The sequence below is a fragment of the Ailuropoda melanoleuca genome, chromosome 6, assembly GCF_002007445.2.
Source record: "Ailuropoda melanoleuca isolate Jingjing chromosome 6, ASM200744v2, whole genome shotgun sequence".
In the NCBI taxonomy this organism is placed as follows: Eukaryota; Metazoa; Chordata; class Mammalia; order Carnivora; family Ursidae; genus Ailuropoda; species Ailuropoda melanoleuca.
In genome coordinates, this window is record NC_048223.1 from 124169719 (window position 1) to 124188732 (window position 19014).

The 19014-nt window shown below is 53.4% G+C and overlaps 1 protein-coding gene across 4 annotated transcripts in view; it reads right to left on the bottom strand.

The window, feature by feature from the left end:
• Positions 1 to 912: 912 nt before the first annotated feature.
• The window catches only part of UROS (uroporphyrinogen III synthase), a 37044-nt gene continuing 18942 nt past the window's right edge, over positions 913 to 19014 (bottom strand). For 3 of the 4 annotated variants that reach the window (XM_034663420.1, XM_019796291.2, XM_019796292.2), the window contains exons 6-10: positions 13115 to 13189; positions 8239 to 8319; positions 7793 to 7878; positions 6716 to 6814; positions 913 to 3015 (exon numbers count right to left, since the gene is read on the bottom strand). In XM_034663420.1, coding sequence (XP_034519311.1) covers positions 2881 to 3015; positions 6716 to 6814; positions 7793 to 7878; positions 8239 to 8319; positions 13115 to 13189 — 476 coding nt within the window. In that variant the 3' untranslated portion in view covers positions 913 to 2880. The other variant, XM_034663421.1, reaches the window with a different exon arrangement.

Below are 19014 nucleotides of genomic sequence, written 5' to 3' on the forward strand. Positions count from 1 at the left end.
CTGGTTCCCCCTCTGAAGGAAGCATGCTGAGGCGGCGAGGTGGCTGGGTGGGGAGGGAGGCCACACTCACTGCTTCCCTGCATTTCTCTGCACAGGTGTGTGTGAGACTCTTCGAGATTCTGATGGCTATTGACGTGGAGATTATGATTGCCATTGGCTGCTGCTTACTGCTTGTCGCATGGTTGCTGATTTGCTGTGTCCTCTGTCTTTGTTGCAAAGTGTTTGGAACATTGAAGTGAGTGGGAAAAGGAGGAGGGCAGAGAGGTTTGTGTAATCAGTAGTGTGATTTGCCCAAGTGAGAACCTCCAGGCCATTGTAACAAATGGGCTTAAAAAAAAAAAAATCTGGGGGCACCCAGGTGGCTCATTCGGTGAAGTGTCCGACTCTTGATCTCAGCTCAGGTCTTGATCTAGGGTTGTGGGTTCTAGCCCATGCTGGGCTCCATGCTGGGCATGGAGCCTACCTAAAAAAGGAAATCGACTCTAATGCTTATTATAAAATTTCCAAAGGGACATATGACAATCAATGGCATCGACACAAAAGGCAGGTGATTTGGTGTGGAAGAAGGCCATCCTGAGACTCTGCTGTCTCCAGCTCCCCGCTGTCAGGCTCCCAGTGACAGAACCTCAGAGAGCAGTGCTCTGGCAGCTGTCGTCCAAAGAGAGGTGGCCTCCCCCCCTGCCTCCTGGCCACAGTCCTGTTGTGTGAAATACAGGCTCCTTATTCTGAGCTCAGCTGCCTCCTGACTTTGTTCTTTCAAGGTGTTTGCAGGCCCCTTTGGGGCAGGTGCTGTGTTGTCTCTGATCCCCAGGTACCTAGAACTCATTAGGTGTCAGGCCATGAGCCCGATATCACCTTTGCCATTCCGGCAACACTTTCCATCAGATACACCTGTAAACTCAGAGCAGTAAATGCTGGGCAGTATTGTTTATTTATGAGAATATGCGACACTGCGTGTTACCCACCAACACAAGCTCTCCATCCAGATCCAAGGTAGCTTCAGGGAGTTCCAGATGTCGTTTTCTGAGTTGCAGTGCACACATCCAGGAGGCAGTAGCTCATCCCTTCTTGACAAATGGGCAAATTGCAACTCAGAAGGCAGGAGTGACTCTCCAGGAGTCAGGAAGGCTGGGGCTCTGAGAGTTTCACTCTAACCCCTCCTGGCCGCCATGCTCCCCCAATCCAAGCTTCCCGAACCCTCGGGACCATTCACTTGCTCCCCATCCCCGCCAAGAAGCCCAGGCATCGTCCATTATGGAAGGGCTGGTTCCTGTCCTCACCCAGTGATACCTCAGTGGCCACTTGGCAGGAGTGTGGGGGTGACGGCAGCCAGAGGCCGTGTGCACGCGGGACAGCGGGCAGCCGTGGGTCAGAGGCAGAGCGGTAGTTTGGGGGATATAATCTGTAGCAATCTGGCAGGGCTCTGACCTGTAGGCACATGGTCAGGGGACCGCTTCGGCCAGCGCAGGTCCTGTCGGCCCCCCACGACAGCCCAGGGTGGCACAGCTGCGGGCTCCTCCTTACACAGCAGCACCCACTGCGGCCCGCGGAAGCTGAGGCTCACGTAGCCATCTCTGGCCCCGGCGGCGATACTGTGTCCCGAGGCCGGCCTCAGATGCTGTTGCAGCAGCCCTGGCGTGGCGGGCACTGTCCACGGCAGCTGCAGGTGTCCGTGCAGGCACGGGGGGTGGGAGGGCACGGACCACCTTGGCGTGGGCTGCTTGGGGTGAGGCTCCTCCCCAGGCTCAGAAACGGTAACTCCGGCGGAAAAGGGCTCCTTGGCAATGGCAGGGGTTCTAAACGCACCTCGTCAATCCGGACTTGACTTTCAGATCAGAAAGCGGCAGTGGGATAGATTCTCCCGTATTCAGAAACATGACTACAGACAAAAAATACGGGGCCATCACAGTACCCACAGAATTTCCAGTGCGGTCACAGCACTATTACCGGGTCCTTACACTTCTCCTGAGGTCACTGGAGGCGAGGTGGCGCAGCAGCGCCATCAGTCTGGGCCTCTGCACTTATGTTCTCAAGTCCCTTTCAGAGTGTCCGGGATGGTCACTCGCTGGGTGAGCCTGAGCAAGGCGTTTAATGCCCCGAGTCTCAGGTTCTTCCCCAGAGAAACAGGCATCACAGTGGCGTCCACTGCTCAGGGCGTCAAGGGGACAGGAGAGCCAGCGTGCTGCGTGCAGGGGCTGCCAACGTGACACACCTCCCGGGGATCCCACTCATGCTGGTCAGACAGCCCTCCTTCCTGCCTCCAGGTCACGTGCCCGAACGACGGACACAGGTTCACTCCACCCAGCCCAGGTTCCAGGCCAAGATTTCAAAAGCGGAAATAACGTTTGGGGGCAGATTCCCAGCCCGTGTGCAGGGCACTGCATTATGCCCACAGAGCCCTTCTGTAAACCAGCCTCCCGCCTCTCAGACGCCCTGCCTGGCCTCGGTGTTTCATTTCTGAAGGAAGGAAAGTCTCTCCTTATTTGAATGCCAATTGCCCACAGCTCACAAAGCAGGAACGTGAAGGTCCTTTTTATAAGATGAATAACACCACTTCCTACACCGCAGATGTTATCGTTCCTACTGGGTCTGGCAGTTCTCAGGATGTGGGCACGTCTGTTTCCTCCACAAACACAGCTCTGCATGGATAACGACACACAGCGAGTGACAGCACCGTCAGTGGAAGAGCCAGCTGGTTTATTTGATTTTCTTCCTGCTGCCAGAGGAGCTCTCGCTGGGCCTGGGAGCTGGGGGCACCGGGGGTCCCACAGAGGCACGAGGCAGAAGCGTGGGGAGCCCCACGATGCCTCTCCTCCCTGCAGCAGCAGCAGCACGTTGCCCTGGGCCCGGGACAGCAGCGTGGTGGGAAGGGCCACCGAGTCAGCAGCGGGGGCCCTGAAGTGCCAACTGGAGGCCCTTGGCGAGGGCCAGCGGCGTGGGACTCTCGGCCATGCAGCTCACAGGCAGGCCCTGGGCGGTCAGCGCACGGGCTGTGCTGGGGCCGATGGCGGCAAACTGCAGGGGGAGAGAGAGGGAGCTTCAATGCACTTGCAGGGCCGGGCGGGCAGAGGGGCAGGGCCTGGGGCCTGTCAGGTCGTCGCGGCTCACGCGTGAGCTCATGGCACATACGGTCACCCCTCCCGATGTGAACCCAGCCCTACACCCGCAAAACGCCTTTGTCTGTATGACCTCATACAGCCTCCCTGCCAGCCCACAGCTTGGTTGCAGGGCAGGGGTGCCAGGCCCCCCGCCCCGGTGCCGCCGTCCTGGCTGCCTCTCCATGAGCCTTAGCTGCCCAGGGTTCTGCCCTGGGTGGAAGGCCAAGTGGAGCAGAGAGAAAGTCTGAAAGGTGATCTGGGTGTGGCAGGGGGCTCCAGTTGCACCCCCCAGGAAAATGCAGCAGCTGAGACCAGGACCTGGAAGCCAGAGGGCCAGGTTCCCATCCCAGCTCCACAGGACAGTGGCCCTAGCAAGTGACCGTCCCTCTTTGGGCCTCCTTCATCTGTAAAACAGAAAGGGTAACAGCCTTCCCCATTGGGCTGCTGTGAGGATCACATGAGGGCAATATGAAGAACCATCTGGCCGGGGGCCCGGCTCAGAGAAGTGCTCGGTGGCCGCCAGTGGCTGCCGCTGATGGGAACACGGTTACTCTAAACCAGAAACTCCAGCAGCCTGAGCCTCGTCAGCAGGATGCCTCTCTCTGAACATCGCATGTTTGATGGTCACGTGCAGAACCTTGCTTGGGGCAGAATGTGGTTTTTTGTTGTGGTCACCCTGGGCCTTGCTAGATGTCCTTACAAGTCACTTAGCCCCTCTAGTCCTGTTTCTCATCTGTAGAAGGGGTACAGTTACCCTTGCATGCCAGGGCTTGGGGGTAAATAAGATCTGTCACTCTGGCAGGAGAGCACTCATGTCACCCCCACCCCAACACTGGGGTGCATGCACCCCTGCCTGGGAGTAGGTCTGTGAGGACGGCGGCCCTTACCCAGCACCCCCTCTGCCTTCCCTCCCCGGGCCGGGTGTGGCGTAGGGAACAATCTCAGGGCACTGCAGCTTGAAGTCCCACTTTCTGGGGCACGTCAGAGCCACAGGACAGAGGCTGCTGCTCTTCCGGGGGAAGCCCAAGCTCCTGTAGCCCCTGCCCCATTCCACCCTGTGACACAGCCATTCCTTGAGAAACTCCCTGAGAAAAGGATGGTGCTGGACCCCTACCTCACAGCAGACACAAACGTGAACTCAAAGTGGATCACAGACCTAAATGTAAGAGCTGAGACTAGAAACACAGAAGAAACACAGAGGTGAGTCTTCATGCCCTGGTATTAGGCAGTGGTTTCTGAGATACGCTGCTCACGGCACAAGTCGCAAAGGAAAGGATAGGTAAGTGGGTCTTTACCAAAATGGAAAATTTGTCATGCTTCTAAGGACACCATCATAGAAGTGAAAAGACAACTCACAGGATGGGGGAAATTTCTACAAATCGTACATCTGATGGGGAACTTGTATCCAGGAACAAAGAACTCGTACAACCCAGGAACAACAGCAACAAGAAAAACGGCAAGGATGGGAAAAGATGCTTCTCAGAAGAAGATACAGAAACGGCCAACACACACAGGGAAAGATGCTCAGCGTCATCGGTCTCAGGGAAATTCATGTCAAAACTACCCCACAGTCACTGGAATGGCTGTGATTGTGAAGTCAAAAATTACAAATATGGCTAAGGTTGTGGAGGAACTAGAACCCTCCTACGTGGCTGGTGGGGATGCAAAGTGCTAATTACCAAAGTTAAGCATAAAGTGACCACACAACCCAGCAATTCCCCTCCTTAGTTTATGCCCAGGAGAAATGAAAATATGTGCCCGCATAAAAACTGCAGTCAGGTGCTCAGCATTATTCCTGATGGCCCCAGAGTGGACCCAAGCCCAATGCCCATCAGCTGATGAACGGATAAGGAAACGGTGCTGTAGTCACAGAATGGACTCTTCTATGGCAGTAAGAAGGAACAGAGTCCTGACAGGCCACAGCACGGGTGAGCCTTGAAAGCACCACATTAAGCAAAAGAAGGCAGTCCTGAGACCCCAGAATAGCAGATCCGTAGAGACAGAAGTAGACTTATGGTTACCAGGCTGCCGGGCGCGTCACACCTGTCATGTCCAGAGAGGCGGCGTAGCAGAGGGACGAGAACTGGGGGCAGCCCCAGCACCATGGCTTCTCCCACCCTCCAAAGTGGGAAGTGCTGACTGTGTGCCGGTCCCTAGCTACATCAGGGTCTAATCGCCTTAATCCTCCAACCCTGAGTGTTAAAGACCATTCTCCTTCCCCAAATGACTTTGGCAAGTCATTTAACCTCTCTGGGCCTCAGTTTGTTCACCTGTAGTCAGGACAGTAGTCCCAATTTTGCTTGATTCCTATGCCTGGACTGGTGGGCAAATTCTATTAAGATATTGCCTGGAAATGTTCTATCAACTGCCACGGCTCAGGTATCACCACGGCTAACAACATGGAATCCGTCTTCCTGGGTAAGATACACAACTTCTCCAAGCCCAGTACTCCACCGGCAGCACTGGGAACCGGTACTGACTCCGCAGGTATGCGTTGAGACACACCTGTAAGAAAAGCTAAGAGCGCTCACTCTGTGTGAGTGTGCACGGTGCGGGCGGCCTCTGTCCTGGGGACCCACCAGCTCCTCGGTCCCCCTGGAGCCAGTTCAAGAGCTTCCTGTTGCAGGCCCCATCAGCCTTCTCATTACCTGTAGACTCCTAGCATATGTAGTCCCTCCCCAGTGGGAATGTCAAGCCTTTGAATTAAAAGACATGAAAAAGGGGAATGGCTTTTAGAATAGACAATGCCAAGATGTTTCGATGGGAAAACAGGGAAAGGATGCTAGGACACATGCCAGGTTCTGATCCAAGGACTGACCCGAATTCTCATCCAGCCCTGAGACTCCTCTATCAGAGAAGACCATAGACAGCAGCCCCCCTCGTCCGTGGCTTCTTGTGCAGCCCCTGTCCCCTTATTTGTGGTTTCACTGTCCATGGTTTCAGTTTTCTGCGGTCAGCCACAGTCCAGACCCAGATGCCTCTCCTCCTCACATATGGTCAGAAGGTCAGAAGCAGCTTCCCGCTGCGTCACTGGCCTACATCACTCCCCTCCCGTCATCTCAGCACAGAGGCATGTTATCATCTCACATCCTCTTGAGAAGAAGGGTGAGTGCAGTACAGTAAGATATCTTGAGAGAGTTCATGTCACTGTTACCACAGGATATTGTTATAACTTTTATCACTAGTTATTGTTGTTAATCTCTTACTGTGTCTAATTTAGAAATTAAACTTTATCACAGGGAGGTATGCATAGGAAAAAACATACGTATCAGGATCGGGTAGTAGCCACGGTTTCAGACATCCACTTGAGGGTCTGGGAATGTATCCCCCACAAATAAGGGGTGACTACGTGTCTATAAAGGCCACAGAGGGATAATCATCCTCATGTTACAAATGAGGAAACAGGCTCAGAGAGGTTAAGTAACTTGTCTAAGAACACCAGCCAGGAAGTGGTGCTGGTGCTGGAGAATTCTAGAGCCTGGCCCTTCCAGGGCTATATGAGCTGACATCAGGGTATCTGCTAGGTCAGGAGTGCTTTGACTTTACGTGGAACTCTAAGATAATTAGTAAGAATTTTTAAAAACCTTAAAAGACCAAAAACCCACTGAATACCTCACCTTAATTTGATCAATGTTGTCACCAGATAACTCTTGAATATGCTTGAGGCTGTAGGTAAGGCCAGAGGGACTGAAAAATGTGATGCTGGCCGGAACGCCCTGCAGGGAGAGCATGAGATCAGTCTGTCGCCACAGGCCAAGGAGAGAGAATGTTCCCTTGGTTCCCCCAGCCGGGCACCATCAGCCCTGGAGCCCCAGGAGGCAGCCCCCAGGCAGCCCCATGGATTCACAGCAGGAGGGTTCCCGGTAGACATGGCCTCTGCTCCCTCAAGGCCAAGGCCGAGTCAGGTGAGGCACTGTTTAGAGGGCAGGGTGCCACTGGGGAGGCTGGGTGCTCCTCATCGCTCTGCCGCCCACAGGTCTGTGTCTGCCCAGGCAGCACAGGGGCGCCGCAGACCCGCACGCTCAGCCGAGCGGACGATGCCTCTAGCTCTCCTGGCCAACGTAGCCCTGATCAGTGAGGCAGCAGTCCAGGCCGGCTTCCTGTCAACTCTGCACTCTTTCTCAGCAGACAGAAGACAGACTGGCTGCGTAGGCTCTCTGTTTTGGTTTGCACTATCGGCAAGTCCAGAACCAGCAAGGCATTCAGAAGCCTGTCCCAGGAGAGGGAGGGGAAGCGTCCCACTGAATACAGACGTGGACCTTCACTCAAACAGGCACCACCCACCCTCCTGCCCGAAGCCTCCAGAGGTCCCTGTGGCCTCCCAAATTCAACATAGACTCCTCAGTGGGCACTGTGGGCCTCCCCAGTGTGGGCCCAGCCTCCCTTCCCAACCTCTGCCCCTGTGGCTCCCCCAGGGCCCCACACAATGAAGGACAGTCACATCACGGCCCCTGGCTGCCCAGGCTCACTCTGTCTGGGGTGCTCTCCATAGGGCTTCGTGCATTTTATCTCCTTTCATCTTTATAAAAACCTTACGAGAGAGGTCTGTTCCCATTTCACAGATACGGAGATGGAGCCTTGGGAAGTCGCATGGCTGGGGATGTTGGAACCACACACAGGGTTTGGGCCCCCCCCCCAAGCCTCCACCACTTGGTGCCCGCCCCACCGGAGCTCTCCCTGCAAGTACCACCCACCTGCTTAGAATAGTAGCTGTTGAGGCTCACTTGGATTCCTGGGTGTGGGATCTTCTGATAGACAGTTATGCTTTCCATGGGAATCCCTGGACACAATCAAGAGCAGGAAACAGGCTTTATCCCACTGGGAACACCGGGCTCCAACCCGACTTTCCTGTGCACGGGGACCTGCCCCGGAGTCCGTCCACACCAGTACCACCCATACACTTGGCGAAGGCCGTGACACTCTGCGGGCTCCTAGCTGGAGCCGAGCGGGCAGAGCAGTGCAGGGCTACGGTGAGCGCAGCAGACTGTACCCCACACCGAACGTGACCATGAGGGGCGGCCCACCCTCCCCTGGGGGCTCCGCACGGCCCCGACCCCCAACGCAGACCACGAAGGCTCCCAGCAGACCCGAGGAGGCGGACCAGGGTGGCCGTGCCCATGAGCCAATGCATTGTCGTCACCTCTGTCCTTGAGCATTTTCGGCAGAATTTCTCCTTTGACGGTTCCACAGGGAAACAGAAGAGGCAACGCTGGTGACTGCCCTGTGGATAAATAATCAGACTTTGTCAACGCGTTCAAGAAGGGGGTGCATGTGCCCCGGGCACGGGGAGCAGCAGCTCCCGGCCACCCAGCAGCTGTGAGTGGGAGGGAAGAAGCTGACCTTGCTGTAGGAAGATCACAGGGGATTCGGCCACAGCGCTCAGAAAACAGGCATCCCCACAAGCTGGGGCCGCCGTCCCCCGGGCCCTCCAGCCCTTCTGGTCCTGATGCAGCGCCTGGGCGGCAGGCACGAGCTAGCACGCAGCTCTGCGCTGGGCTGGAGTCAGAAGGCACTGCAGCAGCCACTTTCCGCTTAGGAAGAGCCCTGGAGGCCACGAGATGTGGCTGGAGCCAGGGCCCACGCTCACAAGGTGGCAGGAAGACGGCAGCCACAACAGAGACCAGCTGCGTGCCTACGGTCCCCTCAGGACGGTGGCCACCCAGCCAAGTGCCCACAGGGCGGATGGGTGGCACATAGGGCCTGGGCTGATGATCATGGCCCTGCCTCCCACCCCACTCCCCGTCTCCACTCTGGGAAGACCCAAGGGTGCGTTCAGCTCCAAGCTCTGCAGAATGAGGATGGCATGCAGTCTGAACACGGACCTGAGACACCACCATCCAGCAACATCGATGGGCGAGTCCTCCCCAAATGTGAACATTTGGTAGAACGAACCATCCCCCCCCCCGACATCCATCCATCGGTTGGAAGAAGTCTTAACAGCTGTTGCTTATGCACAAACACATTTTTCTGTACCCGTCATATCTCCCTGAACACCTCTCTGGGGATTGTAGTCAGAGGAAGGAACAAAGCAAGCTCTTCCCGTCTAGCACCATCTCCCCAAAGGCCCAACCCAACCACAGGAATAACTTCCTTTTTCCACATTATTCAAGAACTACATACTGGTGTTCTTTATTTAAGCTGCTCTGTAACTATCAGCACAGACATAAAAGAACACAAGGAATCGGGAAAAATTCAAACATAGACAATAGATGCCCACCGATTTCTCTTTTCCAGTGGGAGGAAATGTTTCATGCGCAGTAGATTTCGTCCTTGGAGACATATTTTCAAAGCCATGTTCAGGTGCAATTTTCTTGCCCAGAGCCCAGGTGTCCCTCCATCTGTGTGTTAGGTGCTGGGTGTGCAGGATTCTGGAGACCAAAGCTGCTCCCACAGACCCTCCCAGCCACCTGCTCTGGGGCAGCTTGGAGAATCCAGCAGGAAAACCAAGGGCCAGCCTTTCCAGCAAGCCCAGCCCTAGAGATGTGCACGGGGCCTTTGGAAGATTCCAGAATCTGCCCTTCAAAGCATCTTTTCAGAAGGTCTAGCCCAGTACTGAGCGAGTGCTCACGCTTATTCTCAGACTGCTGGCTGCTAACTCCGGAGATGGGAGCTTAGTATGTGTGTCCTGGTACAGGACAGATGACTGTCTTTTCTCACGGCACCACCAGTGCCTGAAGAGCCAGGTCACGCATGCAGGCCCACTCAGCCCAGCCGACTCCATGGAATCTCGTGACACTCTCAGCAAAGGGAGGAAAACCTGAAAATGTCCCAGTAGAATCCTCTTCTGCCGAGCGGAGATCTACCATAGCTACCCTTCCTGGGACCTAACCCCCTTTAAGAAGTCAGAGGCAAAGAACTCATCCTTTTTTTGGGATAAGTTTACTGCCTGCAGATTTTTAACCCAAATAGGCCAACACTAAATAGGTCAGTGCTAAAGCTGGCTGATTCTGCAGAGGTGTGAGAGGTTTCCCGGGACAAGCGGGAGAGATGGGGGCCTGGCGGGGGCCTCACTCGACAGAGAAGACACAGAATGGGGACTCACGGGGCTTCAGAGACTGTCCATACCTTTAACAGGAAGGAGGCCTGGCCTGCTGGGCTGTGGGAGCTGAGGCCAGCAAGGGTGCTGAAAATCCCAGGGAAGGGTTGTGCCAAGGGGCTGGGGACTCCTTAAGTACCCACTGCAGTAATTAAGACTACAGGACTGATTTTTTAAAAAGTGTCATTTCACTGGAGGACAAGTGCGTGGCTGGAAAGCTCCGACAACTGCCAGGTTCTGCACTGATTTTGGCCTCCCAGGCGGGCTGGGAGAAGTGGCCCTAAGGACAGAGATTCTCACGGTGGAGAATCCAGACAATGGGGCTCATGGCGAGGGAAGGAAGGGCCGAGCAAGTCTGCGAGGCTGCAGGAGTGGCCGTCGACAGCCCCTGGTCCAGGGGACATTTCAAATAACTGCACTCCCCTCTGTCTGACTCAGGTGGACCCCCTCTCTTGGAGAATGATGTAATGCCCCCTTTTACCATTTATTTGCTGCTTTCTTTTCCATTAGAGCAGAGGTCCTGGAAGGGGAGAATTTTCTATCAGAACAATGAGCTATCAGATTAAATGAGTTAATAGTTTTAAGTGCCCACAATGGTATCTGTCCCATAGTACAAAGTGTTAAGTAAAAGAAATAAGCAGTAACTACAAATTGGCCTGTTGACTCCAAACACTAGAAGTAGATTCTCAGCTCTTAAAATCCAGTTTCAGAAAATCATTAATGCCTTGGTAAAACCAAGGTGAAAGTCCTTATTAGCAGTCAAGAAGGATTCTTACTTGGATATTCTAATTACGAATTAAAGATTTATTAGGACACACGGGCATGCTGGTAACAAAGCCTTTACAAAGAATGCAGCCCAGTCTCTGCGGAGATAAGGCAGAGTATGTTCCTATCTCCCCTCCAAGCCTTGAGGCAGTTAACTGAACACCAGTGTGACATCTCAGAAGTGATGCGGATCCTTCCTGCCTTGTGTATGCAGAGTAAGGAACCAGTCATTCGTCTTGGTAAACCAAGGCACTTAATCCCACGGCGAATGCCAAGTTCTACCATTTACATTGATTTCTACATTAAAACAGAAGGGCTTTGTTACTGTTTAATGATGACCATTATCCCCTAAAAACATTAGGAATAAAGAGCCTGGAGTTGGATCATTCTGGAACATATGCATCCCATGCCATGAACCGCTGGGGAAAAACCCAATCACATGACGTTACTCTCGCCACGGAAGAGGTGAGGCTCAATGATCCTCAAAACAGTCCCATGGGCCTGAGGACCCTGAGGCACCCAGGACAGTGTTCACCCCAGACCACGGGCATAACTGCCTTTGGCTTCTCAGCAGCTTTCAACACTTGGCCGCACAGTAGCGTGCACTGGCATGCCCGTGCTGATGCTCAAGAAAATGGCCTCTCAGCTTGGCCAGGCCAGTTGGCATGGACCGACCCCTCCCTCTCTTGCCTCGCCCCCTATAGGCCCTCCTGTCATGCCAGAACAGTTCAGCAACGCTCAGCAAACACTATGTGGCAACAACTGTGTGCCGGGCCACAAAGCAGGAGTGGGTTAAGCGACCAGGCGAGGCATAAACAGCATGTATGTGGTGGGGTGGCCAGAGGAGGACCAAGGTCTCCAGGACAGTGGACATGGAAGGAACACAGCCTGTGGCGTCCCTGTCACAGAGGAGCCTACGTGAAGGACAGGGCCTCCACAGGCGGCAGCGACAGGAGGGATGAGCAGAGATAGTTGTGCAGGGTGTGGGAGGTGAGGATGTGCTAGGAGCAGTGGGTGGCCAGTTCGGGGAAAGCAGTGGACACGAGCCGGGGCAGGAGGCCCAGCAGTGTTGCCCTGGGACAGGGACACAGTGTTGGGTGTCTGCTCTTCCCAGGCCAGCACCTGCTTCAGCCAGGACCGGACCCAGAGGGTCACTGGATTAGGGCTCACCTCCTTCGTCCCTGGGGCTTTTGGAGGGTCTCCGAAACACACCCCCTTAGTAAGAAGAGCATTTTTCAGAACTTAGAGACATCAGCAAACTAAAGCGAAGAGCCGGGCTGGGACGCAGTGGCGGATATGACCCGAGAGGCAGGGACTGCCTTCCCTCCAGTGCCCTGCTCCGCCGCCCGCCGGGAGCCTCCACTCTGGCCCTGGAGACTCTGCGGGGGGCAGAAGCAGCAGTGGGAAGCCACGTCTGTTGAGTGTTGCCAGGACGGGGGGCCCATCTGGAGCCCAGCAGACGCCGGCATCTTGCACGTGTTGTCTCTGCGTATCTCATACCTCGTTGTGCCGAGCCCATATGGGGGGGGAATCATACGACTCACTTTTACTAAAAGATGGAAAGGGGGTGACAGGACACAAGAGCGAGTGTCTGCAGCTGGGTGGCCGTGGAGGGGGGAGAAGATGGGAGGCACAAGCAAGGAGGACTGCCCTGCCAGAACCTCTCTGGCCCTCCTGCCCTTCTCACTCCAAAAGTTCCCCCAAATCTTTGCTTCCATCAAGGCTGAACCCCCACTGAAAGGCAAACACGTCTACGACCAGTGTCATCTCAGGTTTGGGTCCGCACACTGCCCAGGGAAGCACTCCCGGGGTGGGCCAGCTCTGAGAGAGGGAGCTCGGAGAAGGAGGTGGCCCCCTGAGAGGAAGGGGGGACACAGACTCAGGGAAGGTGCCAGCTGCAGCAGCCCGCCTCCCCTCCCATTAGCATCACCACAGACGGTCTCCCTGGATTTGTCTCCAGACGGTTCGTTTTGTGTCCTGTTCGAGTTGTCTCAAGTCCTCTGGTGGAGGGGGCGAGAGAGGCGGGCCATCTCAAACAAGCACAGACACACATGTACAAGGTGCCTGCGGTCCCACGAGTGGCCTGCACGCTGCGCGCCAACCAGCGTCACCACGGAGCACACACCCACGAAATGCTCCTCTCTCAGGGGGCAGGGGTGAGGCCAACAAACAAAAAGTAAATGGGCTCCAGTTGGAGTGACCTTTTTCTACTTACGGGAACAAATATATTCTGCAAGCTTTTCTGCATTTCCACAGTTCGCTCCTTCTGTATCCAGGCCAATTTTATTCACTGGAAAACAACAAAAGAAATGTGCTTTCATGTGGCTATTTAAGACCTGTGTTCCTGGTTGTTTGCTAATGTGCAAATACAGTCATGTGCTTTACAAATCACAGGGAACGTCTCCTCCTTAAGGCCGGTATAGGACGGCAGGCACTGCGTCGGATGTTAGGGTGCTGGGCCCTGGGCCCACCCTTCCTAGACGTGTGGCTTTGGGTCACGCACCGATTTCTCTGAGCCCCACTGAGCTCATCTACATGAGGGGAAGACGCCACATAGGGGACTGCTTTAAGGATTACAGGAGATGATGAGAGCCAACCACTGGCCATCTCGGGGGAGCTGAAGAAAGACGGTTTTCTTGCAGCCAGTGCGGAGGTGGTGAGCATTCGGGATTGACTACTTCTCACAAGGCATGAGAGAGCCGTCGTTCTGTCCGGGGCCAGCCCGCATCCAGAAGGGTGTTGAGGACGGACGCGGCCAGACTGAAATGGAAGGGAGGACAGGAGACATTCCACAGGAACCTGCCAACAGCGACCCCAGCACCACGACCACGGGTCACCTGGGGGGAGGGGCAGAGCAGCTGCTCGGAGAGACTCCCATCACAAAGTGAGGCAGGAGCAGCCCCCCCAGGACCCCTGCACTCTTCCACACGGGACACACCAGCCCCTCTGCAGAGGACCTGGGGGAGGAAGGGCCACGGGCCCCGTGCCGTCTGCGCTCACGACCCGTTCACGGGGCGTGGCACCTCCCTGATGGAGGAGGAGCCGCGGGCATGCCATTGGGGTTCACGGGAGGCCGGCAGCTTTCACAGAAACCCCATCGACTTTTCCCTCGCAGGTCCTGTCAAGTGTCCTGAGCCCAAGAGACAAAAGTCACATGCAGCTGTGAACTTTGTTCTGGAATAAAGCCCTTGCTTACATGGCGCGGCCAGCGCAGGCCAGGCCACCCCTCCTCTGATTGAACTGGGAAGCTCTCAGTACACCGAAACCCTGAAGACTTCCTGGGAACGGAACTGGGACGTAAGGACTGCAGTGATGCTGGTAGTTCAGGTCGCAGTCATCCACATTGCTCCTGCGTTAACTAGACTCTCACGGCCTCGTGTTCTGAGCGAGCACTGGCGCGTTATTTCATCCTCGCACGACCCTGGGACAAGCGAGGCCCGGAGCCTCCCAGTGCCTGTCAGCTCTGTCTGCAGCCCGCAGAGCTCTCAGTAGAGATGAGGGGAATGGATGTGTGCTGGAAGGTCTCGACCCTTGTGGCGGCAAGGCTGGCTGTGCTCTAAGTGGGTGCAAGCACTTCAGGCAGCCCTCGGGCCCAGGCGAGCCCACCCTCGGGGCCTCCCCTGGCCATGGTGACAGGGAAATGTCAAGGGACTCACAGGTGCATGAAACAAACCAATCTGATCCCAGACAAACCTGCATTATGTTCTTTACATTTAAGATGTTAAGGCAAGGACTGGCATGGTGGATCCAGTAGGGGGGCTCTTGTGAACGTGAGGGTGAGCTCCCCTGCTGGCAGATGCCCATGCTTGAAGGCACCATGTCGTTGTCTGAAGGTGAGACAAAATTCTTAGTGCAGGTCCCTGGATGGCTCAGTCAGTGAAGCCTCTGCCTTTGGCTCAGGTCATGATCCCAAGATCCTGGGATCAAGTCCCGCATCGGGCTCCCTGCTCAGTGGGGAGCCTGCTTCTCCCTCTCCCTGCTGTTCCCCCTGCTTGTGCCCTCCCTCTCTCTCTCTTTCTAACAAATAAATAAAATCTTTAAAAAAAATGCTTAGTGAGAAAGCAAATCAGTAAGAATCAACAAATGGGATGTGAAAACATATTAACAAGGTTATAGATATAAATGATCTCAGTATTCTCCCAGAATTAATGGGAAAACAAAGCACTGAAAAATACTAAAAAAATAGATATGGTTTATGGGGCACCTAGGCTCAGTCGGTTGGGCATCCAGCTCTTGGTTTTGGCTCCTGGGTCCTGGGATCAAACCCTGGGCACTCTCAGTGGGGAGCCTGCTTGAGGATTCTCTCCCTCCACCCCTCCCTCCACTCGCTCTCTCTCGTGCTCTCTAAAATAAATTAAGTCTTGATGGACTTTGACGTCAAGACCACTTGCTTGGGACCTGCAGCTTCCAGGGGAGCCAGAGGAGCTCTCATGCTCAGGCTGCCCAGAGGGCTGCTGTAAACCGGCTCCCAGGGATCGTGGCGCTCACAGCACTGGGACATCCCCTCCCCCTGAGTGCAGCCTGGACTGACTCAATTCAAACAAAAAGAAGATGGCAGGAGTGATGGGATGTCACTCCCAAGGTTACATTACAAAACGACTGGCTTCTGGCCTGGTTGCTCTCTTTCGCTGGCTCTTGGATTGTCTTGCAATAGGTGAATCTTGCTGCCGTGTCATAAGGTAGCACTTAGAGAGGGCCGCGCGAGGGCTGGGAAGTAGAGCCCCGTGCGTGATCCTGGAGGCAGAACCCCCCCACGTCAAGCCTTGACATATCTGCAGCCTGGTAAGAGACCCCGAGCCAGACGGACCCAACTCAGCCATTCCCACATTTCAGACTCACAGAAACTGTGAGAAATTAAACGCTTATTGTTTCTAGCCACTAAGTTTTGGGGCAATTTGTTACGCAGCGAAAGATGACTAACACATGGCTGTCGGTGTTCAACTTCCTCTAACTGTCCAGGCTCTTGCTGAGACTCCGGATGAACGCAAGCATCCAGCAGTCCATGACAGAGAACTCCTCTGGGGCATCATGTCTGGGAAGCAGAACTAAGATAGAAGGTTCCAAAGTTGGGTGACTGACTTTCATGTTAAGATAGAATGTGGTTTCTCCTAAGAGATTTTTTTTCTTTTTTTTTAAAGTAATCTCTACACCCAGTGTGGGGGGGCCCAGTGGAGCCAGCCAGGCGTGCCTCTCCCAAATTTTTTTAAAGGTGCAAAATCCCTAATTTCATCCCTCCTTTGATCATGTGCTTCCAGCCTTTAGAACATGTCCTTTTCCTTCACGGCAGAACAAACAGGGAGCAGGCTGGGGCAGCAGGTCCCATGGGACCAGGCTCTGCTGTCTGTGCCACAGGGGGTACGGGCCCACCCAAGTCGGCTCAGTCGGAGGCTTCTCATCCCACATCACCACTTTTGTTCCCAGGTTTTCTTCTCATTTGACAGAACAATGAGATGCACTACATGCAGCGGGGCCCCTGAGATCAGACTGCAGGTGGCCTGAGAATCAGAGCAGGGCAATTCACAAACACACCGTGTTTGACAGCTGAAGTGCTGATGGGTAAGAGGAAGTTGCCCCTAGAATTTGCTTTCGTCTTCTACTGCACAAAAAAAGACACCGTGAGAGAAGGTGCAAGCAGGGGCGCCTGGGTGGCACAGCGGCTAAGCGTCTGCCTTCGGCTCAGGGCGTGATCCCGGCGTGATGGGATCGAGCCCCACATCAGGCTCCTCCGCTAGGAGCCTGCTTCTTCCTCTCCCACTCCCCCTGCTTGTGTTCCCTCTCTCGCTGGCTGTCTCTATCTCTGTCGAATAAATAAATAAAATCTTTAAAAAAAAAAAAAAAAGAAGGTGCAAGCAAATTCTTAACTGATTTGGGGGGGATGGGAGAGTGGGGGTGGTTTCCTCGGCAACAAAGGCCTGGTTCCCTCTTCACTGATCTGCAGAGCTCCAAGGTGCGTTGAAAAGCGATGCACGGCTCTTAATTAGTCAGGCAACTTGCAGCTGGTGAACTCCTTGAGGTCATTTTATTCTCTGGAAAGAGTGCTTTTCATACTTAAACTACTTTCACTCACACTGGGGCGCCTGGGTGGCTCAGTCGGTGAAGTGTCTGCCTTCGGCTCAGGTCATGAACCCAGTCCTGGGATCGAGTCCTGTATCAGGCTCTCTGCTCAGCAGGGAGCCTGCTTCTCCCTCTGCCTCTCCCCCTGCTTGTGAGCTCTCTCAAATAAATAAGTAAAATCTTTAAAAAAAAAAAAAAAACCCTACTTTCACTCAATCTGTATCTTCCCCCGATATTTTAAAATTCATTTGGATAAACAACTGTTTTGAAACAAAACTGCACATTGATTGACTCACAATTGCTAAGCACTGTTTCATGCTTAATTTTTATGTTCATTTGTAAGGTTGATTTTTAATGATTCACTGTTTGTGAATTCACCTTTGTGCTTTAAAAATAACATACAAATTCAAGACTGTTTGGAAAACATAGAAAATATTAAGAAAATTGTAAAAACAACTATAATACCACCATCTGCAGATAAGTACCTTTCATAGGGTTATTTCCTTTCAGGTTTTGTTCTTGTTGTAGTAAAAACACATACCATAAAATTTACCTTTTTAACTATTTTTAAGTGTATAACTAAATGGCATTCAGTACAATCACCAGTATCCACTTCCAGAACTTTTTCATCATCCCAAACCGAAATTCTACACCAGATTAAATCAGAACTTCCCATCGCCCCCAACCACAGACCCTGCAAACCTCTCCCATACCTCAGTCTCTGAGTCTGGCTGCTCTGGAAGCCTCAGGTAAGTGGAATTACACAGTATTCATCTTTTTGCATCTGGCTCATTTCACTTTGTGCAATGTGTTCAAGGTTCTTCCATGTTGTAGCCTGTGTCGGAATTTCCCTCCCTCTTACGTTGCATGATACTGAATTGCACGTGTATACATTCTATTGATCCATTTATCTGTCCATGGGTATTTAGGTGGTTTCCACCTTTTGCCTATTGTGACTGATGCTGTTATGAACATTACATACTCCAACAAGTATCTGAGTGACCCCTGCTCCTATCAGGGTCCTTTGGGGGTAAGGAGGGTTCTCTACCTAGTACAGTACCTATATTTTTAAATTAATTTGAAATTGTATCATATATCTATATTGCATCCTTTTTTAAAAAAGATTTATCTGAGAGAGAGAGAGCACGCACACATGGGAGCAGTGGCAGGGGGAGGGGGAGGAGAGAAGCTGACTCCCCACTGATCACGGAGTCCTATGAGGGGCTTGATACCACAACCCTGAGACCACAACCCAAGCCGAAATTAAGAGTCAGACGCCCAACCGACTGAGCAACACAGGCGCCCCCATCCTGCTTTTTTTTTCTTAATGTTACGTTGTATCTTTCCGATGCTATAAATTATAGAACCTTTAAAATCATTTAAACAGACCACCTAGCCTCTCCCGTCCCCCTTTTCCTTTTGAACATTTCAGACCAAAGGCCCTTACGTGGGGCAGAGTAACATGAATGTCATTATGGGGGAGTGGCCAGTGTTGGGTGTCAGAAACCACATGGACTGAAGAGGGCATCTCTCTGGGGGCAGAGCCAGGGGAGACTGGGTCCTTATAGGGGCATTGACCAAATAAGTAAATGTATTACCTGGGAGCCAGGTTTCTCCCTGCTGGAGATGGGAGTCACAAATACAGAAATGAAAGCTCTAGAGAAACTCTGTTGTGTTGCACTCTAACTAGAGGTGGTGGAATGAACCCATGGTTTTCAAACACGTAGATACAAATAGAGATGTGCGTGTGTGCGTGTGTATGTGAGTATGTGCGTGTGTATTCCCTGTGTCTGTGTACTGAAAAGGGCCATGAGCAGTGAAGTCCAAGGGCAGTGAACATGCTGAGCACCCACATCATGGCCCCGCAATACCCCTTTCCACTAAAAGGAACCAGGGCTGGGATAGGGAAAGTACAGGACAAACCTACAACATCTTTTCGTACCAGAAAAGAAGGACGGACTCAAAGAATGATGGAGCCATGTCAAAGGACACAGAAGTCACCTTAGAGGGGTTACTACTGGCCACAGCAGGGGTAATTTGGGCAATAAAATAAATAGACTT